General features: G+C 37.3%; 1 protein-coding gene across 6 annotated transcripts in view; it reads left to right on the plus strand.

Moving 5' to 3' along the window:
- CPEB2 (cytoplasmic polyadenylation element binding protein 2) overlaps positions 1-22750 on the plus strand; it is an 83091-nt gene extending 60341 nt beyond the window's left edge. For all 6 annotated transcript variants that reach the window (XM_068975194.1, XM_068975192.1, XM_068975190.1 and 3 more), the window contains 6 exons: positions 4342-4512; positions 6147-6236; positions 11284-11402; positions 11671-11785; positions 13679-13860; positions 22429-22750. In XM_068975194.1, the coding sequence (XP_068831295.1) occupies positions 4342-4512; positions 6147-6236; positions 11284-11402; positions 11671-11785; positions 13679-13860; positions 22429-22656 (905 nt within the window). In that variant the 3' untranslated portion in view covers positions 22657-22750. The remainder of the gene's footprint in view (positions 1-4341; positions 4513-6146; positions 6237-11283; positions 11403-11670; positions 11786-13678; positions 13861-22428) is intronic.
- The last annotated feature ends 3269 nt before the right edge of the window (positions 22751-26019 follow it).

Here is a 26019-nt window from a genome sequence, read left to right on the forward strand (position 1 = left end):
CGTAGTAGAGTTTTTATTATTGCTTGTATAGAACAGCAGTTTTTATATGGATATAGAGAAGTTCCATGCATTCTCTAATGATTTTTTTTTAATACTTTAAAGTGAGTAATTTGAATCATGATTGTATGGGTATGTGTTAGTCACTCAGTCATGCCCGACTCTTTGCAACTCCATGGACTCTGCCAGACTTCTCTGTCCATGGAATTCTCCAGGCAAGAATACTGGAGTGGGAAGCCATCTCCTCTTCCAAGGGATCTTCCCGACCCAGGAATCAAACCCAGGTCTCCTGCTTTGCAGGCAGATTCTCTACCATCTGAGCCACCTGGGAAGCCCCAAAAGATCATGAAATCATGATGAACATCATAAATGAGGCTCGTATTTGTGGTGGCTGCAGTTTTTCTCACTACAAAATCTTTGCTGATTTCCTGGTTTTGGAAAAGGTGTACTTTGAGTCCTGTTTATAGGAATATGCATTCTGTTATGTTGCTTTCATGTTGAAAGGAGATCTTGGTGACCTGTTGAATAGGCCTGGCAACATAAAGGCCTTCTCACACTCTTTCACTGGCAGTGATTGGCCAACGTTGTATAGTCCTATTTTTCTCTTTCATCTCTTATGGCTTCTATCTATCATATTTATTGTAACTACCATATTTACTTTTTAAAATTTTATTGTACATTTTAGATATCTTAGTGTAAGCTAATTTGCTTGCATTTGTGTTTGTAAGTAGAGCTTTTCCTAACTTATTTTATAACCCTGGTACTAAAACCTGACAAGAATATTATAAGAAAACTATATACTAGTATCCCTCATGAAGTAGAGGTAAAAATTCTAAAGAAAATATTGATAGACTGAATCTAGAAGTTTATAGAAATGGAAAATGTATCATGATTAAGTGGGATTTATCCCAGAAATATGATTGACATTTGAAAATCAGTTACTATAATTCACCACATAAACAGAAGACCATGCATATATGCATGCAGTAGAAATACCACAGATACAGGAAGCATATCTGATAACATTCAGCAGCTATTCATGATTTAAAAACCTCTAAGGAAACTAGGAATAGATGGGAATTTCCTCAGTCTGTTAAAAACCATGCATTTTGTGCTGATTGATGTCTGCTTTTTCATACTTAGTATTGGTGATTTTAATTTTCTTTTTTATTCTTTCTTAGAAAGTATCTTTTAAGTACATGGAAGGCATAATTATTTAGTGGTCTTCGTTTATAATCATGTTAATTTGAGTTACAGGGAAGGATAATTGGGAAGATGAAAAACAGTATTTTTGTTGACGATACATGTTTAGTTAACTCCTCTTTTAAATGAGTATTTAACTCTAGAGCTTTTATGGCTTCTAGAACGAAAGTGGTCGTGATTTCCCAGCAATAAAGATTATCATGAGTACGGCCAGTATATGACATGTTCCCAGCCTTTTCATTGTATCTTTTGTTCATCTGAACTTTGGCTAATAGATTTTAGACATAGATTACACTTGAATCTTTGATAGTTACTGTATTAACTGCAGTATTTATTTTAGACAGTATCTATAGTTAGAATACTATAGTTAGTAATACAGAATAGGGCTTCCCTGGTGGCTCAGCTGGTAAAGAGTATGCCTGCAATGCAGGAGACCTGGGTTCGATCCCTGGGTTGGGAAGATCCCCTGGAGAAGGGAAAGGCTGCCCACTCCAGTATTCTGGCCTGGAGAATACAGAAAAATTCATTAGTATATAATGAGTATACTTAAAATATTATAGTTAAGAGAAAAAATTTAAGTCATTTGGGTCAGCTATCAGATGTTGCTTATATAGTGATTTTCTTTATCACTGCATTCAGTATTTCTGTTTAAGTATTGGCATGTCTGAAATAAGTATAAAATTTGGATTTATCATTTTAATCAAAAACTAAATATTGATGTTGTTTCTCTACCTCATCTTATTCTTCTTAAAATATAGAATTATTCATTTAAAGTCCAACCGTAGAAAGTTGAACTAGTTATTCATAATTAATATTACTTGTGATGGTTCTTGATGAGGTTCTCTTTAAGGAAAATAGTTTCATTTTGAAGAGCTTTCTTTCTGTTGATCACAAGGAATATTGACATTTGTTTTTCATGGTCCTTATTCCTGATAGCAAAGGTATTGGGAAAGTTAAATATTCATAGACTTACTCAGTGAATATGGTTATATTTCAGAACATCTTGTTAAATTAAATTTGAATATGCAGAATAATTTCTTTCCTATACCAAATATGGTCTTTCCCCCTATTTTTGATCTTATAAAATTAAAATTCTTACTTATAACATCTAGCTAGCTATAGCTCACAGACATGTCACCCTTTCCTCAGCCCAACAACCCCAGTTCTGTGCAGGCCATCACATTTCAGGTTGTCTTTGTTACATCAGTTGCATCATTATGTACCATACTTTTCAAGATGATAGCACATTAATGACACTTTATATTGAATATTTATAATTTGTATATATTAAGACATAGTACAGATTATATACATTTTCTCCTCATTTAAAAAATCCTTTACTCCATCTTGAAGAAAAAAAAAACCTTGCCTATATCCTTATTTTCTTTTTCTTTCTTTAATAAACTTGTTTGATGTCTGTACTTCACAAAACTCTACCAGCAGCTTTACTAATGCTACTGCCTTCAAAGATCATGCATATCTTCAACTTGTCATTGTTCTTAAATCATTATCTTAACATCTGACATTGTTCCTTCATTGCTTTTTTTATTCTTTCATTTCTCCTTTGTAAGTTTCCTGAGGTGCTCTCCTTACCATTTCTCACTGGAGTTCTTATCAGTGATGTTATAAAGAATGTTAAGCTCCCACCAGTTTACTGGAGAGTTGACCCCAGATGACTTTCTCAGCACTGTGACTCTTCTCCTTGCTCCCCATTTCTGAGTGTCACAGATGTGAAGCTTGTGAACCTTCACATGTCTAGGACACATTTCCCTTTCCTGTTGCAGTTTCAGGTCTTTACTGTCCTTACACTTATTCAGTTAATGATTTTTACCACTTATATTCTAAAACCTCTTAATTCCTCCTTTCCATTCTTTTTTCCTGTTTCATTTCCCATCTACTTTTCACTGCTTCAGGTACCTCCAACTGTACCTCCTTCCTGAATTTTTTGAAGGACTTCTGGTTGGCTCATTTCTCATCACGTTAACCATATTTGCCAAGAGGAGTCTTCCTAAAATACAGGATAAGTTATCATCGTGCTTGAATGCCTGTATCCAGTTGTTCTTTGTTTGTTCCTTTTTGTTTTTTTGCTGCCTAAATAAAATGTGTCCTGTAGCCTGGCATTCAAGGCTAAGTGTTCTGTCTAGCCCAGGGTGCTTTTCTAGCTTTTATTTTCCTTTTTTCCAACATGTTTCAGCCAACATGACTCTTATTTCTTAAATAAATTCATTTTTTCCTTCTCTCTCTTATGTTTCTCCTTCCACTTGAAAAATTTATTCAAAACCATTTTCTTACAAATATTCTACTAGCCTACCTTTTCTTAACTCCCTAAGTACCACTATTTTCCCCTTTACCAGAACTGCTATCCAGTTTCACCTGGGGATTTAAGAAATTGCCTGTTTATTAGCCAGGTTACTCCCTTCCTCCAGCACACTTCCGCTGAAGCACTTTAGAGACTGTTTTACAAGATCATCTTATTTACTTTTTTATTGTGATCCCCACAGAATCCAGAATCAGGATTGCCGCAGAGAATTATGTAGTCTGTTCCTCTACAAGGGTGTGTCCTGAAGGGTGGGCTCAGGTGGGGACCAAAGTCCTGGAGGGGAGCCTCTTCTGTTCTGCACATGTGCAGAATCTCTGTCCACCCTGTCATGTAACTGACATACATGCAGTACATCAAGATCTTATATGCAAGTATAATTTGGTACTTTCATCCTTCATTACTATGGTCTGCAAGTGTTTTGTTGATGTTGTTTTCTTATCAATTTAGTCTGTGTTGTTTCTTTCTGCCACCAATTTCTAAAAGGTTTCTCCTGTTACATACCCAGTTTAACCATCCCCATACAGCAGATTTTTGCTGTTTTCCATAAAAAAATCAAAGTGATCTAGTGTTTGTTTATGACATAATTGTTATCATATGGCCATGTTTATTTCTAAGTCATTCCCCTGACAACGTCTCTCTTGAATTCAGGTAATTGAACTTTCAAGCTATCTGAATGTTCCTTAATTTTTGATACCTATATCACTTTCACTTTTTATTTTTTCACTTTCATTTTTAAGCCTTTAATTGTTGCTCTTTTTATTCCTGACTTTTATCACTTTCTTAGATCTGAGATTCAGGTTATATTTGTTCTTATATTTTAGGTCGTTCTTCCCTCTTTCCAATAGATGATGGCTTGCTGGATGATGGGCATAATGATCAAGTTGGTGTTTTAAATTCACCCACATGTTACTCAGCTCATCAGAATGGAGAGCGAATAGAACGTTTCTCTCGAAAAGTTTTTGTTGGTGGTCTTCCTCCAGACATTGATGAAGGTAAAATGATGACTTGTGATACTAAAGAAAAAAACCTAAAATATAGTGTGAATGAGGATCTAAGTTTGTTTCTTTACTTTGTATCTTTTACATATTGTTACTGTGAGCATTTTTTATAAATCAGATTTTCCTTTAGTTCATGTCTCAGTTATTTTTAAAACATAGAACATACTTAAATACATTAAATTTTTTGTTTTATATATTTATTTAAAACTTTAAAAAACTTTTTGTATGACCATAACACATATGACCAAACTTTTTGTATGTATGTGACTTAACCATACATAAAAACTGTTCATATGACTGTAATGCATGCGCACACATGCACACAAACACACACACACCACAAACAATGAATTAAAGGTAACCAACCATGAAACTTTCGGAGAAGGCAATGGCACCCCACTCCAGTACTCTTGCCTGGAAAATCCCATGGACGGAGGAGCCTGGTGGGCTGCAGTCCATGGGGTTGTGAAGAGTCGGACACGACTGAGCGACTTCACTTTCACTTTTCACTTGCATACATTGGAGAAGGAAATGGCCACCCACTCCAGTGTTCTTGCCTGGAGAATCCCAGGGACGGAGGAGCCTGGTGGGCTGCTGTCTATGGGGTCACACAGAGTTGGACACAACTGAAGTGACTTAGCAGCAGCAGCAGCAACCATGAAACTTTAATGTATAAGAATCAAAAATTCAACTTAAGTGTAAATGTACTTTTAGAAACAGGTAAGAGACTATATAACGTAAACAAGGAAAGGAAACAGTACATAAACAGAAAATTCAGATTTTATAAAGAATATTAAGCATATGTAAAAATTATCCTGTGTAATAATAACTAAAGAAAGATACTTCAAGATAAATATAAAATACTGAAACTAATACTTGTGAGACTGTGGGAAATCTGCCACTCTCATTTACAATGTAATAATAGAGAAAATATTACTACATTTTGGGAATTTTTTCAGTTATAATTCAAATATCCACAGACTTATTCTGTATACTAATCTGTACCAAAAGTTTCCATGTGATAAATAAGCTTGAACGTGTCATTGTATTTGACCTGTACATCTTTCAGTGAAACTACCGAGCATGTATAGACTCTAGTATATTTTATAAATATTAAAGCTTTATGTGTCTTGTTCAGCAGACCTTTTTTTTCCTACAATATGTTACTTTATCAAGCAGTAATATATCTCTTTATGGATCTTTAATTTGATAGAATGTCAGCATGTTTTTCAAGTCAGTAATATTTATAATTGCTATACTGTCAATCCCTTAGTGTCCATATGGTATTATATAATATTTTAGAAGTCATGCTGAACTGATTATTCTAACCAGTGTGCTGCTTAAAAACTACTTTGACTAAGTAGATTAAATTTTATGTATCATTTTAATGAGGATATTAGACATTTTTTCTAGTATTTGTATTTTTGGGTTTACATTTATATTATCTTGGGCTATTTGGTACTTTAAAATATTAAATCTTACCATGTTTCTAGTATTTATATTCTAGTTTATCTTAGGCTATTTGGCACTTTAAAATATTAAATCTTTTAAAATAACATAAAATACAGGATTTTTTAGAATGAATCATTAAAATTAATTCCTAATGCATGTTATTGTACTTTTCTAAGATGAAATAACTGCTAGCTTCAGAAGATTTGGGCCTTTGGTCGTGGATTGGCCTCATAAAGCAGAAAGCAAGTCCTATTTTCCACCGAAAGGTAAGAGGGTTTTTTTGTTACTGTTTGCTAGGGAATAAGTTATATGAGAGCTAAAGAAACAATTCGTCTTCCCTAGTGGCTGAGATGGTAAAGAATCTGCCTCCAATGCAAGACTAGGTTCAATCCCTGGGTCAGGAAGACCCCCTGGAGAAGGGAATGACTACCCTCTCCAGTACCCTTGCCTAGAGAATTCCATGGACAGAGGAGCCTGGCAAGCCACAGTCCTTTCCCTTTCACAAAGAAATAATATCAATTACTCGTTGTTTTCTTTTAGAATTGAATATGAGTACATCTTTGTATAAAAACTAATAGAGTAATTTGTAGAGATCGGTAACAATGTATCAGGTGAGGCAGAATGTTTCTGAAAGCTATTTGGTTCACTTCAAGCCAGTCAAGAATCATCAGAGACTTGCTATGCCTTCTCTATAATGATTTGATAATGATTTCAAAGGCTTGTATCAACAAATATTTGAGTCTTTTTTCTGCCTAAGGTATCCTTCTCAGTAGCTTGGGCACAGACATATAAAGAAGTATCTCCGCTCAGTGAAATTAAGAAATGTATCAATTCAGTCACTCAGTCCTGTCTGACTCTTTGCAACCCCATGAACTGCAACACACCAGGCCTCCCTGACCATCACCAACTCCCGGAGTTTACCCAAATTCATGTCCATTGAGTCGGTGATGCCATCCAACCATCTCATCCTCTGTCATTCCCTTATCGTCCTGCCCTCAATCTTTCCCAGCATCAGGGTCTTTTCAAATGAGTCAGCTCTTTGCATCAGGTGGCCAAAGTATTGGAGTTTCAGCTTCAACATCAGTCCTTCCAATAAACACCCAGGACTGATCTCCTTTAGAATGGACTGGTTGGATCTCCTTGCAGTCCAAGGAACTTTCAAGAGTCTTCTCCAACACCATAGTTCCAAAGCATCAATTCTTTGGTGCTCAGTTTTCTTCACAGTCCAACTCTCACATTCATACATGACCACTGGAAAAACCATAGCCTTGACTAGATGGACATTTGTTGGCAAAGTAATGTCTCTACTTTTTAATATGCTGTCTAGGTTGGTCTTAACTTTCCTTCCAAAGAGTAAGCGTCTTTTAATTTCATGGCTGCAATCGCCATCTGCAGTGATTTTGGAGCCCAGAAAAATAAAGTCAGCCACTGTTTCCACTGTTTGCCCTTCTGTTTGCCATGAAGTGATGGGACCGGATACCATGATCTTCATTTTCTGAATGTTGAGCTTTAAGCCAGCTTTTTCACCCTCCTCTTTAACTTTCATCAAGAGGCTCTTTAGTTCTTCTTCACTTTCTGCCATAAGGGTGGTGTCATCTGCATATCTGAAGTTATTAAAAAATGTATGAAGTGAGAATAAAATATAAACCCATGAATATTTTAAGTATTGCAAGATGTCCTTAAGTGTTCCAGAGATGACGAGAGTAATATGTACTCTGTTGGTGAATTTAGATAGAGAAGGAAATGAATGGTCAGGAAACACTCAGTTACATAAAGAGATAAGATGTGCAGAGTCACGGATTGCTAGGATACTGCGATGACTGATCCAGAGAAGAGGATCACAAATGGAGCTAACATTCATTTGAGCAAAGTGATGCCACCATCAGTGGGCAGAGGAAGAATCACCTGCCTGGAGTGAGCAGCAGGAGAGAATTTAGCCTGAATCCAGCCAGTCATGGCACATCCTCATAGGTGAATAAAAGAAAGGGGGAGATTGAAAGACTTTACTTTGAATATCATTCAAATGTAATTTTAGAAATAAAAAAGTACACCATTATTATCATGGCTGAGTGGATTTTTCAAGCCTGGGGAAAAGACTCCAGTAGATCTATTGAATAACCTGATTTCGACTCTGGGAAAGGAAACATGTCAGAGTTATTGGCATCCAAAAACCAGCTCAGGGTTTCCGGTGATAAATTGTTCAGGCCATCTCTACCTTTATCATTGAGAATTACAGAACTCCCATGAGTGGTTGATGTTGTTTTTTAGAGAAATGGAATAATGCAGTGATTTATATATATGTGATTTACATGTATATATACACATACATACATACATACACACACACCTTAAACTCTGGGAATTGCTGATGGACAGGGAGGCCTTGCATGCTGCAGTCCATGGGGTTGCAAAGAATCGGACACAACTGAGTGACTGAACTGAACTGAACCTTTAAATCTTACGGAATCCTTTGATCCCAGATCTCAGGCAGCTTTTAGAATCTACTTCTACCTATGGACCTGTTTCCATGTACTCTAAATTGAAACATACTGGATCTGGAGGTCTTGCATCCTTAGTTTAGAGAGAAAGCTAGCTTCATGTTGATGTAGATGTTCATTTCTTAGCTTGGTTTTAATCTGTTGTTCAGTGTTACGATCTTGTCTTTTATAGTTTATTTCACCAAATGTTCAATAAAAGTGCCTGTTAGTTCTGGACATTTCTGCCTAAATTACCATCCTTTGTCTGGACTATCTCAGACATATGACTTAGTCTGTCCACATCTCTGGATATCCCCAGTGTTTCTCCCACAACCCAGCTAGAGTTATATCTATTAATGTCAGAACCTATTAATTTCAAATTTTTCCAGTAATCTATCAGACTGTGTCTTTACTCATCTTTGTATCCTCAGTAATTCATGGATTGAAAGTTCCCTAATAAGTGATATAAACAACTAGGATGGTTTATCCTTTGACTTGAAGTAGGCAGAGGAAAGCTCCACTGTGAAACTTTGAACCAAATCTAAAGGAGATTGTGCAGTTTAGATAGATTAAAAAGCTGTTCAGTAGAGTTACAGGCAGGGATTGAAGTACAAGTTTAGAAAGGTACTGGAATTAGTTTCTGTAAAGACAGGTATACATTTTCTGCATGGACTTCTTGTTCAGATAAGAGGTGGATTTAAGCCTAGTGAGATAGATTGATTTCTGATTCATGGAACAGAAGAGCTGCTGTCATTGTTGCTGTTGCATTGTTATTGTAATTTTGTGGTAGTTGTTATTTTCTCAAACTGAAAACAAGAAAAACAGCAAAAAATCAGCAGTGGCAAATCATAGTATTTTGGTACAGTTATAGTTGATTGTACCCATTGCCAAAAGCCAGTGTTCCTAAACCTTGCACGTTCATGCGTTTTTGTCATTGCTGGAATTCATCATTCCCTGGTTTGGGAAAACACTGGTGTAGAAACATCCAGTTGATGAAGTTGCCTTGTAGTTGAGGTAGTGACTCTAGCCCTTGATGCTGAACCACACACACACACCTGTCCTTTGCAGTGAATAAGGTTCACCTTGTGTAAACATTGTTGTTCCCCAAGTCATGTGGGACTGTTTGCAATTCCATGGATGAATGTAAACATTAGCTTTCATTAATAAATTCTAAAGAACATGTTAGGTGGTATTTTTGATGAGACTATTTTAATATTTAGTGGCTTGCCTTAGCTAGATCAAAATTTACCTGCCATATTGCTTAATTAATTTTTGTGATACAAATATTTCTTTCCTAATAATCACAAAAATAATTTAGCAACTTAAAACATTAATATAAAAACTAGCATCATAAAACATAACATTAAAAATTTTAAATGCTCTTCTGGTAAATCGATCTATACTCCCCCATTATTACAAAACATTTATAGCTCTCAGAACCATAGCTTGTATCAAAATTAATGCCTTCACATATAGAAAGCCAGTCTTTATTTTCTCATTTTTTTCAAGCCTACTTAAGTTTTTCTTAACAATTATAAAAGTCTAAGATGTGTTTCTGATCTTGCATAATCATACATATGGAAGTTTCTATTTGTGTAGAAATAGAAGTGGTTTGATTGCTTATTTGTGCAATCAGATATAGTAATTTTATTAAAATGAAGTACTTCTTTTGTGTGTCATATCGGATCTTTGTGGCACTAAAAGCGATTATTGGCAGTAAGCTGTGGTTTTTTTTTGACTTCTAGTAAAACATGAACTCACTCTTCCCATTGTTTAATGGACCAGACATGGATGGCCTGTTTGATGGCATTTTCATACTGAGACTAGATTTCATTGCTCTAAATTTGCATAGAAATCTTGTCAAGGGAAAGGGGTATTTTTAGGTCACTTACAGTTATCTGCTACTGGGAATAATCACATAATAGTAAACTTGTAAATTTTGATGCCTTCTTTTTATAATGAAGTCTTTTCTGCCTGATGGATACATAATATTTGATTAAAGATTGACTGATTGTCACAAGGAAAGGAGGAAGGGCATATTTCCAAAAGAGCATAGGAATCTAAGCAAGAACTTGACTCCAAAGTGCAAACCCAGTCTCCATACTGTTTGGAAAAAGTGTTCTGCTGCTTAGCCACTTTGAGACTTGATTTAAAAGTCTGACCCATCCTGAAGGAATCTGCTTCATTCCAACCTCCCTAAGGGAGTTTTCTTAGTATCATTTGGAAGTGGTCAGGTTGACTGTGGAATTTTCCCCTACTTACAGGAATTCCAGGGCCTTTCCACATGTGCTCCTTCCACCTGCCCAAGAGTATGCTCTAGAACTTGTCTTTGCCTGAGGGCACCTGAAGAAAATTGTAGCTTCTGCTGGGCTCAACTGGTTAATCCAGCCAAATTCTTTAAGGAGACAGTATCATGGGATACCTTAGAGAAGATCTAGGTTTGAAATTAATCAACCAACTACTTGCTTATGTGACTGGCTTTGGGCAAGTAATTCAACCACTTGACACCTCAGGGTTTGTTTTGTTTTTCTTTTTCTTTTTTTCTGTAAATTGGAAATAATGTTTCATAGTTACTCTGAGAATCAAATATTTATGTGAAGCTCTTAGTATAATATCAGATATTAAATGCTCTATATAAAGTAGTTAATTTACCGAGTATTTGTGTTTGTGTGTATTCTACAGGATGTTGTGTTCTCCGATAGAAACATAATGATTGTAATCCTATTTGATAGTTCATTTTTATCTACTTCAAAGGCGTGTGTTTTCTAAACAGTACTGAAGTTTGGGATGAAATCACTGACCTTGACTCACTGCCTCATTTTCATGGCTGTTACAGGCTATGCATTCCTACTCTTTCAAGAAGAGAGCTCAGTTCAGGCACTGATTGATGCTTGTATTGAAGAGGATGGAAAACTCTATCTGTGTGTTTCCAGCCCAACCATCAAGGACAAACCTGTAAGTAAATGCTACTCGAACTTGAAGCTACAAATGAAAGTTTTCCAAAAACTGTTTTGAAATGATTATTAGTGAAAAAACTACTGCATTAAGGGTTCAGTTTTTAAAAGTTCATATAACTTAAACAGTATCTAGATTAAAATATTAACAATTTGTTTCCCAAACTATCTGTCCAAAATTCTGAACTATGGAAGCACCACAGTTGGCAGAAAGTTCATCAGCTATTAAAGCAGCGAGACCTAAGGCCATAATGTCATCTTCTTCACAGGTTCAGATCCGTCCTTGGAATTTGAGTGACAGTGATTTTGTGATGGATGGTTCTCAACCTTTGGATCCTCGAAAAACAATTTTTGTTGGAGGTGTTCCTAGGCCATTACGGGCTGGTAAGTAGAATGTTAACAAATTTTGTTTCTTTACAAAAATCATTTAAACATGAATTGATTCAGTAAGCATTGGGCACCTATTGTGTATATGTCACCACTAGATCAGCTAAGGGCAGATTCTCCTCCAACAGCTGCTTGCTAGAGAATCGAGACAAATTCTAAAAACTGCTCTTGAGACCATTAAGGAACTGGAGAATAGGGCAACCATCTATCAGTATGTATAGCTAACTCCAGACAGACTCTATAAGAAGAATCCACACAGGCACTTAAGTCCGCTTAAGTGTAACTCTCCAAGATGTGAGAATTTGGGGTCTGTTTATTTGATACAGGTGATTCTGATATCTGAAAGACACTTTAGATAGTTGAATGACAAACTTCTGTTCATCAGTCATCAGAATCCAGAGATCTACCAGAAGATGTCATATGGTACATAATTATAGACATAAATGCCCACAGTACAAGCAGGTTTTATGATACTGTGCACCCTTGTGAAGTGTGTTAACTCCTTGCATCACTGAGAACACCCTCTTCCAGTATCGAGGTGCCTGTTAAAAGACTGTTCACCTGTGTAAATACTTACAGATATACCTACTACAAAGAAGCACTACAGGAAACAGAAGGGCATAAAGCAAGGAAATGTGATATAGCCTAATATTTTCAAAATACTTGTATTTGAGCTGACACATGAAGATTGAACAGAAGGAGATTGTGTGGAGTGTGTTTCAGATAAAGGGGTCAGCATATTCAAAGATGTTCGGTGGAGGGAGGCCGAGTGCATCAGAGGGACTGAGGGGAGTCCAGAGTCACCACCTAGGGCCTAAGGAATGAGGGGAGAGACACAGAAGACACGGAAGAGGTAAATAGCAGTCAGATCATAAAAGTCCAACAGCTAATTTGATATTTATCCTCAGAGCAGTGGGAAACCAATGAAGGGATTTTAAGTAAAAGAGAGAGACATCATATTTGCATTTTTGAAAGACCAGTTTAGCTGATGACTTGTGGAGGGGAGAGTTGAGTTGAGAGTAGATATAGGTGGATGAATTCAGAAGCCTGTTATTACAGTCCAGGAGACAGTTAGCAGTGGCTTGGATTAGTGGTGGTGGTGGTAGAAGAGCCAAGTGAACAAGTGTTATAGGTATTTATGAAGTAAACGCAAAGGCTCAATCTCAGTTTTCAGTCTTAAGCTACTAGGTAGACAGTGGTACCATTACCGAGAAGATCAAGAACACTGGAGTAGGTTGGAAGAAGATTGTGGTTTTGAAGACTAGTTTGTGCCTCCATTCAGAGTTCCCAAGCAGAAATTTCAGTTAAGCCATTGGCATCTTCTGTATCTTCAAGAGAATCACCCTTGGTGCTGTTTTGAAAATAAACTGGGGGGTGGGAAGAGCACAGATCAGAAACGAAGTGATACAACTATTGCCATAATCTAATGAAAAATAATGGTACCTTGAAATAGGATGTTAGGCATGGAGGCAGAGCGGTTGGATTCTAGATATGTCTGGAAATCAAGTTCATGGGATTGCATGCACCGTGGGAAACAGAAAAAAACAGGAAGGAGGAAGCCAAGCCTCTTGAGTTGGCAACTTCATCTTTTCCATCACTTACTGAGTCAGTGAAAACACACTGGGGCACGCTTAGACAGGTAGCGGAAGGTCAGGAGCACCATGTAGGACAGTGCGTGCTACAGGGCCGGTTAGACATGCGTGACTGGTCCAGTGGGCAGCTGAGCGGTCCACTTCTGTGCTGAGAGCAGATGGGCCCCATGTACAAGACAGAGGACTGGACCTAGAAGAGAGCATTATCCTATTGACTTTCACTTAAAAAAAAATACTTTAAGACTGTTGATTCACTGTGTTCTCTCCCATTTGATGTGCACTTCTTTTCATTTTCCAGTGGAGCTTGCTATGATCATGGACCGGCTGTATGGTGGCGTGTGTTATGCAGGGATTGATACAGATCCGGAGCTGAAATATCCAAAAGGTGCTGGTCGAGTTGCTTTCTCCAATCAGCAGAGCTACATTGCTGCCATCAGTGCCCGGTTCGTTCAGCTTCAGCACGGTGATATTGATAAACGTGTAAGTTGCATATTGGAAAATCATTTAAGTCCTGTAATAACCTGCTGATACAAAGCTTACTGGGCTTCCCTGGTGGCTTAGATGGTAAAGAAACTGCCTGCAATGCAGGAGACCTGGGTTCAGTCCCTGGGTCAGGAAGTTCCCCTGGAGAAGGGAATGGCAACCCACTCTAGTATTCTTGCCTGGAGAATTCCGTGGACATAGGAGCATGGTGGCTACAGTTCATAGGGTCACAAAGAGTTGGACACAACTAAGTGACTAATACTTGCACTTTCACACTTTCCAAAGCTTGCTATCCTACAGAGTTAATAATGCAATTCAAAAACTGAGTGTTTATTTGTATACTCCTTTAGCTCTTAAAGAGTATTGTATCAAAAGATCCCTGCATTATGAAATTCTTGATGAGACATTAAACTTTAGGTATAATACACAGAATTTAAATATCATTTTAAAGCCATTTTAGAAAATAGCCAACAAGGTATCTTAATATCTTTCTAACTGTGGAGGCAGAGCTTGTACTCTGGGGCCAGACTCCCTGGGATCCCATTTCCACCCTGTGTTCCATAACCCTGGGCAAATGAACCTTCTTCGCACCTCTTATTCTTCATGTACAAGTTGGAAAACAATAATAGTATCTCTTTCACAGTTATTTTGAGGAATAAGTGAATTCACATCTGTAGAAGCACTCAGAGATAGGCACTAATATTAAATGTTACTTATTTTTCATTTTTCATAAAATCTAAAGTAAAACCCATTGTGTATATTTCCCTAAATATATGCAGTAACAAATGTAAATTTGTAAATAAGCCAAAATACAAATAAACTAAACACACAAGATGATTACTCTCTAGCAGCACTGCTAGGTCATCATAGTAAGAATTTTCAGGAAGTCCTATGGATTATAAATGAAAGCTCCCCTACTGTATAATTTCTAATACTGATTCAGCTCAGTCGCTCAGTTGTGTCCGACTCTTTGCGACCCCATGAATCGCAGCACACGAGGCCTCCCTGTTCATCACCATCTCCCGGAGTTCACTCAGACTCACATCCATCGAGTCAGTGATGCCATCCAGCCATCTCATCCTGGGTCGTCCGCTTCTCCTCCTGCCCCTAATCCCTCCCAGCATCAGGGTCTTTTCAGATGAGTCAACTCTTTGCATGAGGTGGCCAAAGTACTGGAGTTTCAGCTTTAGCTTCATTCCTTCCAAAGAAATCCCAGGGCTGATCTCCTTTAGAATGGACTGGTTGGATCTCCTTGCAGTCCAAGGGACTCTCAAGAGTCTTCTCCAACACCACAGTTCAAAAGCATCAATTCTTCGGCTCTCAGCCTTCTTCACAGTCCAACTCTCACATCCATACATGACTACTGGAAAAACCATAGCCTTGACTAGACGGACCTTAGTCAGCAAAGTAATGTGTCTGCTTTTGAATATGCTCTCTAGGTTGGTCATAACTTTTGTTCAAGGAGTAAGCGTCTTTTAATTTCATGGCTGCAGTCACCATCTGCAGTAATTTTGGAGCCCCAAAAAATAAAATCTGACACTGTTTCCACTGTTTCCCCATCTATTTCCCATGAAGTGATGGGACCAGATGCCATGATCTTCGTTTTCTGAATGTTGAGCTTTAGGCCAGCTTTTTCACTCTCCTCTTGCACTTTCATCAAGAAGCTTTTTAGTTCCTCTTCGCTTTCTGCCATAAGGGTGGTATCATCTGCATATCTGAGGTTATTGATATTTCTCCCAGCAGTCTTGATTCCAGCTTGTGTTTCTTCCAGCCCAGCGTTTCTCATGATGTATTCTTCATATAAGTTAAATAAGCAGGGTGACAATATACAGCCTTGACATACTCCTTTTCCTATTTGGAACCAGTCTGTTGTTCCATGTCCAGTTCTAACTGTTGCTTCCTGACCTGCATACAGATTTCTCAAGAGGCAGGTCAGGTGGTCTGGTATTCCCATCTCTTTCAGAATTTTCCACAGTTTATTGTGATCCACACAGTGAAAGGCTTTGGTATAGTCAATAATGCAGAAATAGATGTTTTTCTGGAACTCTCTTGCTTTTTCCATGATCCAGCAGATGTTGGCAATTTGATCTCTGGTTCCTCTGCCTTTTCTAAAACCAGCTTGAACATCAGGGAGTTCATGGTTCATGTATTGCTGAAGCCTGGCTTGGAGAATTTTGAGCATCACTTTACTAGCATGTAAGATGAGTGCAGTTGTGCGGTAGTTGGAACATTCTTTGGCATTGCCTTTCTTAGGGATTGGAATAAAAACTGACCTTTTCCAGTCCTGTGGCCACTGCTGAGTTTTCCAAATTTGTTGGCATATTGAGTGCAGCACTTTCACAGCATCGTCTTTAAGGATTTGAAAGAGCTCAACTGGAATTCCATCACCTCCACTAGCTTTGTTCGTAGTGATGCTTTCTAAGGCCCACTTGACTTCACATTCATGTCTGGCTCTAGCTGAGTGATCCCACCATCGTGATTATCCAGGTTGTGAGCATCTTTTTTGTACAGTTCTTCTGTGTATTCTTGCCACTTCTTCTTAATATCTTCTGCTTCTGTTAGGTCCATACCATTTCTGTCCTTTATTGAGCCCATCTTTGCATGAAATGTTCCCTTGGTATCTTAATTTTCTTGAAGAGATCTCTAGTCTTTCCCATTCTATTACTTTCCTCTATTTCTTTGCATGGATCGCTGAAGGAGGCTTTCTTATCTCTTCTTGCTATTCTTTGGAACTCTGCATTCAGATGCTTATATCTTTCCTTTTCTCCTTTGCTTTTCACTTCTCTTCTTTTTGCAGCTATTTGTAAGACCTCCCCAGACAGCCATTTTGCTTTTTTGCATTTCTTTTCCATGGAGATGGTCTTGATCCCTGTCTGCTGTACAGTGTCACGAACTTCATTCCATAGTTCATCAGGCACTCTATCTATCAGATCTAGGCCCTTAAATCTATTTCTCACTTCCACTGTATAATCATAAGGGATTTGATTTAGGTCATACCTGAATGGTCTAGCGGTTTTCCCTACTTTCTTCAATTTGAGTCTGAATTTGGTAATAAGGAGTTCATGATCTGAGCCACAGTCAGCTCCTGGTCTTGTTTTTGTTGACTATATAGAGCTTCTCCATCTTTGGGTGCAAAGAATATAATCAATCTGATTTTGGTGTTGACCATCTGGTGATGTCCATGTGTAGAGTCTTCTCTTGTGTTGTTGGAAGAGGGTGTTTGCTATGACCAGTGCATTTTCTTGGCAAAACTCTATTAGTCTTTGCCCTGCTTCATTCCGCATTCCAAGGCCAAATTTGCCTGTCACTCCAGGTGTTTCTTGACTTCCTACTTTTGCATTCCAGTCCCCTATGATGAAAAGGACATCTTTTTTGGGTGTTAGTTCTAAAAGGTCTTTAGGTCTTCATAGAACCGTTCAACTTCAGCTTCTTCAGCATTACTGGTTGGGGCATAGACTTGGATTACCATGATATTGAATGGTTTGCCTTGGACATGTACAGAGATCATTCTGTCATTTTTGTGATTGCATCCAAGTACTGCATTTCAGGCTCTTTTGTTGACCATGATGGCTACTCCATTTCTTCTGAGGGATTCCTGGCCGCAGTAGTAGATATAATGGTCATCTGAGTTAAATTCACCCATTCCAGTCCATTTTAGTTCGCTGATTCCTAGAATGTTGACATTCACTCTTACCATCTCTTGTTTGACCACTTCCAATTTGCCTTGATTCATGGACCTGACATTCCAGGTTCCTATGCAATATTGCTCTTTACAGCATTGGACCTTGCTTCTGTCACCAGTCACATCCACAGCTGGGTACTGTTTTTGCTTTGGCTCCATCCCTTCATTCTTTCTAGAGTTATTTCTCCCCTGGTCTCCAGTAGCATATCGGGCACCTACTGACCTGGGGAGTTCCTCTTTCAGTATCCTATCATTTTGCCTTTTCATACTGTTCATGGGGTTCTCAAGGCAAGAATACTGAAGTGGTTTGCCATTCCCTTCTCCAGTGGACCACATTCTGTCAGACCTCTCCACCATGACCCGCCTCCTTAGGTTACCCCACGGGCATGGCTTAGTTTCATTGAGTTAGACAAGGCTGTGGTCCTAGTGTGATTAGATTGACTAGTTTTCTGTGAGTATGGTTTCAGTGTGTCTGCCCTCTGATGCCCTCTTGCAGCACCTACCATCTTACTTGGGTTTCTCTTACCTTGGGCGTGGGGTATCTCTTCATGGCTGCTCCAGCAAAGCGCAGCCGCTGCTCCTTACCTTGGATGAGGGGTGTCTCCTCACTGCCTCCCTTACTGACCTTCAACCTGGGATGGCTCCTCTAGGCTCTCTTGCACCCAGGCAGCCACTGTTGGTAATACTGGTTACCAACCATTTAAAATACGAAAAAGGAGCAAACAAAACTCAACTGATTATTTTCAAATCTATTTCATGCTATAAAACTGTGGCTACTTCCTTCCTGAATAATCATGTTTACATTTGTAGTACAGATGAGCTATACTAAAAACATGAGGTAAATTAACTTTCTTATACCCATTTTAGTAGATATAACTTGAGTGGGTTCTTGTTTTCCCAGTGTAACAGTTTCTTGAAGCTTATTCTCTGGGGCTGTTTGCACATAAAAGACTATTTTAGGGGCAGAGGACCTGGTTAATTAATACCTGTTGACTAGACCATAGACTCTAGGAGTAGTAACAATTTAATTATGAAACCACACCATTTAGGAACAAAATGCAGCCATCAGTTCAGTTCACGTGTACAAAGAGGCATGCTTGTTTGCCATTGTTATTTAAATGTTGCCCCCAAAAAAAGAAAGAAAAAAATTAAGTATCTAAGAAAAGGAGTTCTGCTTTTATCCAGACATGCTATGAAATTTTTTTTTTAACTGATTTGAACCTTAGAGTCCATCTCATCCATTGGTTTTCAGCCTCCACTGCACGGTAAAGTTGCCTGGGAATGAGGAAGACCTCGACGTCTGGGTCCCAGCCCCACGGAGGTTCTGTGGTGGTTGTCTGGGGTACACCCAGGGCAGGAGTGATTTATAAAGCCTCTGGGTGATTCTAAGGCCCAGCCGTGCTTTATGCCGCTCATCTAGTTAACTGTGCTTTAGACCATCAAGCTAGTCTGAGCTAAGCTCACTTGCTTTTTCAGACAAGTGAGAGGGTTTAATATACAGAAGCAGAGAGATGCAATTATTGTACTGCCATACCTCACACCTCTTTGTTTCCAGAATGATGTTGGAGGACAAAATTATTTAGGGCAGGGTATCAATTCTTACAGAGAAACCTCGACGAAAAGCAAGTGAATTGAGAAACACTTCTCTTCTTAAAAAGGCCTTGAACTACTGAGAGAAATGTTTGCTTTTTAAAGATATGTGCTACTAAGATATTGATATGCCTTCAACTTTATTTGAAAGAATTTGAGCCTTAAATATTTTATAAGTCATTATACAAAAAAATTAAATTATTATTCTTTATACCTTTCATCTCGCTAATTGAACCATAAAAGCAGATAAAATTTAAATTTATCTGGAATGCAAAGATAGTGTACTTATTTGAGGGGATTAAAATTGTTTATTCAACGCATTTTTTAGGCTCATGAGTACTTTGAAATTTAGTTTCATCTTCCCGATAGCTATGAAGAACAGTCACCACAAATGTATAAATCATTTTTATTTATTATATTTTATTCAATGAGTAGTATAATTCACTGTGGCTTCTGATAGTTACTGAAATGAATTGTGTTATACTTCAGATTGGCTAATTATTAGTTATGAATCCAGTTGATGGTGCATCATAGTTCCTCTGTAGTGGAAAAGGGAAGACATTCTAATAAAAAATAAGAAGCATGAAGAATCATTGAAACTCCCTTTCACACATTCAAGCATTGATAGAGATTATGAATCACAAATAAGTTTTGATTATATTCTAAAATCATAGATTTGAAATAAGATTATGAATCAAAAATAGGTTTTGATTGTATTCTAAAATCATAGATTTGAAATCCATTTTCATCTTTGTAAGTTTTGATTTTGAATTAAGTAGATTTGTTGTTAGTCATTCAGTCACTAAGTCTTGCCCAATTCTTTGTGACCCCATGGACTGCAGCACGCCAGATGAGCTGTATAAAATAACATCTAGAATTTAAAAATACAGATAATTGAAATCATTGTTTTACATTGTCACCCAGTATTTAATGAAGTATTATGAAAATTAAATAAATAACAGAGACACTGTGCTTAAAATCTTACGGTGATAAAGGCAAGAAAAAAAAAAGCACAAGAGAAAAACCCAGAAAAAGCGTCTACGAAGACACTTGTGTAGGTTCAGCTTTGCGCTACACGTGCCACCAGACAGCACTGGACATTGAGCGAGTGCAGGTGGCCCTTTTGCTCACAGCTTAGCCTCCAGTGAAGTGAGACCCAGCAGTTCTCATACTGCCTTGATCTATTCTTTGGTTGTAGTAATGCACTTCCTTAATTATAGTTATAATCAAGGTAATGAGTCAAAAATAACAACCTGCCAATCAAGATGGAATCTGTAAAGGAAAAAGGTAGGAGACAAAGATGGAGCATACAAATTTTAGAATTTGTGTCAAAAATCATTTTAAAGATCAAAAGCCAATGGAAAGAAAGATTAAAAATCCTTAACTGGCAAAGAGGACTTATAAATTAGTTTTAAAAAAGAAAACACCAGCAGGAAAATATGCAAAAAATATAGACAGTTCAGGAAAGCAAAATGTCCAATATATATAAAATATCCAGTCTGGTGGCCCAAATGGTAAAGAATCTGCCTGCGATGCAGGAGACCTGGGTTCAATCCCTGGGATGGGAAGATCCCCTGGAGAAGGGAATGGCAACCCACTCCAGTATTCTTGCCTGGAGGATTCCATGAATAGAAGAGCCTGCTGGGCCACAGTCCATGGGGTCATAAAGAGCTGGACATGACTGAACAACTAACTTTCACTTTTTTTTTCAGGTTTATCCTAACCCTAACCATGAAATATTAGGTTGACCAAAAACTTCCTTTGGGTTTTTCATAAGATCATACTGAAAATGCACTTTTTGACCAATACAAATACAAACAAAACTGTTATTTCATTACTTTTCCATCAAATGTTTTACAGTTCTTTTTATCAGTCAGCTAGTTTGTTTCCAGTTTGTTGTTATTGTATTTGTTCAAAATAATGGTGAAGAAAATACCCTTATATATTTATTTTCTATACACATGCGAGTATTTCAGTAGAATACACTCAAAATAGAAATCATCAGGTCATTATTTTTTTACCTTGGGCAAACCAAGCCATTTAAACACTCAATTTTCTCTCCTCTCAGGAAATGCAGAGATCTTAAACTGCCTGGCACTATTCAGTCAGACAGAAGCAGTAACCTGTCATTCATAAAGTTCTCACAAGCCAGAAAGTAAGGCCGTTGCAGCTAATAGTGGCCAGTGCTAATTTACAGAGTATTTTACCAGGTACCAAGCACAGTCTTACGTACTTTTACTTGCGTCATCTAATCCTCACAACTCTAGGAAGCAGGGTCTAGTGCCTGTCTCATCTCACAGGTACAGAAACTGAGGTCAAGAAATTTAGCATCAAGAGCTGACTTAAGTCTGAGACCTTCTCCTGAGTCACACTTTCACAGTGGGACTTTGACTTCTGTCTTACTAGTTCTCAGAAGTCTAGACATGCCTTTCATAGGATCATCCACAGCTGTGGTTTGGTGGTGCCAGTTATTTATGAGCAGGGCATAGCTCTCACCTGCAGTAGAGCAGCATTGCCAGGATCAGGGGCTGTTACAGTTGTGCCATCTCACCGGTGAGGCTGGGAAGAGAGAACAAAGGTGTAAGTGCATTTGTCTTCCATGCCCTGCTCATTTTAACTCACAGTTACCCCCACCTCTGAAAAGATCAACACACAGATGTTTTAAAGATGTCAGCTTCAAGAAAGGTGAGGGTGGAATGTTTTGTGAATCAATTAGGATTTTATAGTTTTTATAAATTATTTTTTGTCTTTGAGGAATAAAGTGATGTAAATAGTATTCAGTTAATAATTCTCAGAAGAAACATATCAAAATACAATAAAATTACCAAACTAAGTGCTCATTGAGTCTCATGGTCAATTATGAACTTAAGACCTATGAAAAGATTACTGCAAGAACAAAATGATGTACTTTGTTTAACCTACAAGGTGGTGAAGCTGGGCTTCCCTCATAGCTCAATTGGTAAAAACTCTGCCTGCAATGCAGGAGACCTAGGTTTGATTCCTGGCTCAGGAAGATCCTCTGGAGAAGGAAATGGCAACCCACTCCAGTATTCTTGCCTGGAGAATCCCACGGACAAAGGAGCCTGGCGGGCTACAGTCCATGGGATTGCAAGAATCTGTCACAACTTAGTGATTAAACCACCATGGCGAAGCTATCACCCTAGGAAACTACCTCTTCCTTTCAGCATTGAATGCCGCTCCATTTCTCTAGAACGCTGCATGAACCTCTTAAATCAGTGCTAAAGTGGCGTCTGAAGCAGACTTGACAGGACTGGTCTTCCCTCTTTTTCTAGGTGGAGGTGAAGCCATATGTGCTGGATGACCAGATGTGTGATGAGTGCCAGGGCGCACGCTGTGGTGGGAAATTTGCTCCCTTTTTTTGTGCCAATGTCACTTGCCTGCAGTATTACTGTGAGTTTTGTTGGGCAAATATCCACTCCCGTGCAGGACGTGAGTTCCATAAGCCATTGGTAAAGGAAGGTGCTGATCGCCCACGTCAGATCCACTTCCGCTGGAACTAAGAACAGCTGACCGGCCTCTGTTCAACAAGGAAAGAAAGGGTGCATGTGGCTTACTGTGTCTGAAGATACTGACATGCAGAAGAAATAAGTGCATTCTTCTGCTTTCACCCCAGCTATCAATACATGCATCTTTATCAGCAGCCAAAACACTACAAGCCTCTTGTTTTTCACCAAAACCCTACATCTCAGGCTTACTAATTTTTGTGATATTTTCATGTTAAAATAAAATGTTCTTTTGTATTTTCTCCAAGTTATTTTTATATGTAAAGTTAAAATTAGATATGAGAATGTTTTGCGTAGGGGCAAACAGTCTGCTGCTATATAGTGGGTGAAGCGTGCACTTATTTCTAAACGTGGGTTTTTAACTTTAAGATCTGCCCCAGTAATTTACCAAAGGTAGCAAAATAATAGTGAAGATGGAATATGTCTGCTACAAAGGCTTATTTTTATTGTTGCTATTTTCAGTGTATACATAAACTAAAAAATTAGGGTTGTTTTTTTGCTCTCCATTTTGACTTGCAAGAAATAATACCTCAAGATAATCTGATTTATTAGCTATTTTTAAACATTTTTAATCACAAGCTGTATTAGCTTTGCTGCTATATAGGTGTTATGTGTAAATGCCACCTATTAATACGGGATTGAAAACGTTAGAGACACACTGCATTGCAGATAAAATGCAGGCAGCACAATATGGCCTAAACTGCCATAGTTTTAGAATGTGAAAAAAATGCATGTTTACTTACCTGTATACACCATATGCATGCACTAGAATTATTAACAAGAGGTGAGGTATTGCAAATGTTCAAAAAAAGCTCTCTTGAACTAGGTAGCATGAACAAATTATAAAATTTGTTTAAAAAAGCAAACTTGCATGCATTATTGTGACTTCAAGTTAAAAAACAATGTCCTACATGTGTACAATATGCAAATTAGTTTTAGATTAGAGAGTGCAGCCATTTTGTGATCTGGTCAGTAGTGGAATTCGATTTTATGCAGACTGGATGTAATATTTGTAATCCCTGTGCAATTTTGTGATGTGCGGTTCTAATTCATGTGCAGTGATATAGTATAGATAAAAGATTGAGTAAAAGAACAGTACTAGAATTTTAAAGAAAGTTGATTTTAGCCCCTTTGATAGTTCATGGTTAAGACATCCTTTATAAACCAAAGATGGCCAGCACACTGCTAACCGGTCACCAAATGTAAGGCCCATAGGAAGCCCATATTTAGACAAAGGAACTTTCTCGAAGAATGCAAAACTTTAGTAAACCTAAGTAAAGTCAAAATGGAGATGGGGAAATATACAGATGGCTAGTTGCATAAAATTCAATTTTACCTTAAAGATAACGGTGAAATCTGGCTTAAACTTGCTTATGTGTTTGACCTATGTATATTGGGGTCTTCTGTCTAAACTGGGGTCACTGTTGCATGGAAATTGTTCTTAATGGTTAAAAATTGCTTTTTTTAAATTTTGATGAAGGAATTTTGGTAATGACTGCTTGCGGTTTTTTTGAGAAAGTGGCATGGAAACATGCAATAGTTAGTTTCTCTTGGTACTGAACACTATTAGAGTATCATTAGTGACATTTTTTCTCTTTAGAGCATTTTTAATGCAACTAGCCCCTATATTTTAATGTAAGAGTTACTCTGCAATCTAAGCAAAGCATCCAACATGGTAGATGTTTTTTAAAATGCTGAAATAAGATTCTTGACTCTAAAGAGAGAAAACTACAAGGGTGTTGCCTTATTGCAGCCCCTTGGGACAATCCTTCACGTGAGCAAAGTGTTGATCTTAATATTGGTTGTCTATGGTGTGCTTTTTTGTACTGTAAAAATATGTGGTTCATGTCTAACTCTGCTGTTTTATTGTGGTTGTGGTTCAAGTTTTTAATGTTTAAAGTTGATGCTGTTTTCAGAAGAGCTTTTTACTAATTTATTTGTCAATGTTCCCTATTTGTTACTTAACCATGATCCTCCAGATTTTTGGAGTATTCTTTTCTAACCTTAACCCTGCCAACCTTGATCCATTTGACATTTGTTATGCACTATTTTTATATCTCTGTGAGAGATTTTTTCCAACAGTCAGCTATTTTATGGCACACTTTTTTTGACTGATGACATCTCCTTTGCTATACCTCAATTTTTGGAATTTAGAAAAGAAATCAGTAGTTTTGCAATGTTAATTATTTAGATATTTAATTTCGCAGATTTTTTAACTTTATTTTCATAATTTCTGCTTAATGTTTAAAATTGAAGAGCCTTTTTGTGTATTAAATAATGAACACTAAAATAAATTATATGATGAAAATAATTGGAGATGTTGAAAAATCAGTTTCCCTTCTTAAACAGAAATAAATATTGGAAATGAAGGGAAATGTAGTAGAACACCCTTTTCGCCACGGGTGAAAATGACAGAAATGTATGGCTTGTTTTACCTTCATTTCTGTTACAATTAAAGCTTGTTAGTCTAATCTTTCACTCCTCCCCACCTCACCCCACCTCTTTTTTTTTTTTTCGTTTTACGTACTGCATTCTTATTTTCTAACTGTTAAACACTGTATTGGAGTTTTTGTTTTTTTTTTTTAATTTACAGATCATATTTATTTTACTATTTTTGTAGAAAATTATTAATTTTGATTGTATTTTTGTATTTTCAAAGCTTCTTCACTTGTGTTCCCTAAATGTTCATATTGCTGCCCAAAAGTATGACTGTGGAGGAAAAAAAAAAAACTTTAAAAATCCACACTTTTTGTTAAGAAGGAAACATTTAACATTTATATATTTGTGTATGGAAGACACTTGACATTTTATCCCTGTTGCATCTGGCTGCACAGAGCCTCTCCTCAAAGATGCTACAAAACTTGAATATAACACATTTTGGAAGGCTGACTAACCTCGATTCTGTGTTGTGATGTGCAATACTGTTTCTAATGTTTGTATAAAAAAAAATAACAGTGTAAACCTTTTTAATGCAAATTTATTTTTTTCATTGCATATTTTGCAGATTTTATCCACAGTGTCATTTTTTACTGTCAGAAAAGATACCCCTTTTGTCATTGCAACTATTTTTTAAATCCAGAAATCTTTGTACTGATGTAAATGATTGTAGTTATTTTGGATAGTGTTTTGCTAACAAAAGGAGAGACTTTTTTCATGCATATTTCTATTTTGTTTTTTTGGGTTTTATTTTATTTTAATAGTAGTAAAATATACTTGGAATAATTTTTCATATTCTTGTCATTAATATTATTTTGTATTTTTATGTGGAAATATATAATTTTATGACACTAATTGCTAAAGTTTATTTTATGTTGAATTATTTTTGGAGCTGAAATCTTTGTAATATTAAAGCAACTAGTT

Source organism: Capricornis sumatraensis, chromosome 7 (assembly GCF_032405125.1).
Source record: "Capricornis sumatraensis isolate serow.1 chromosome 7, serow.2, whole genome shotgun sequence".
Classification (NCBI taxonomy): Eukaryota; Metazoa; Chordata; class Mammalia; order Artiodactyla; family Bovidae; genus Capricornis; species Capricornis sumatraensis.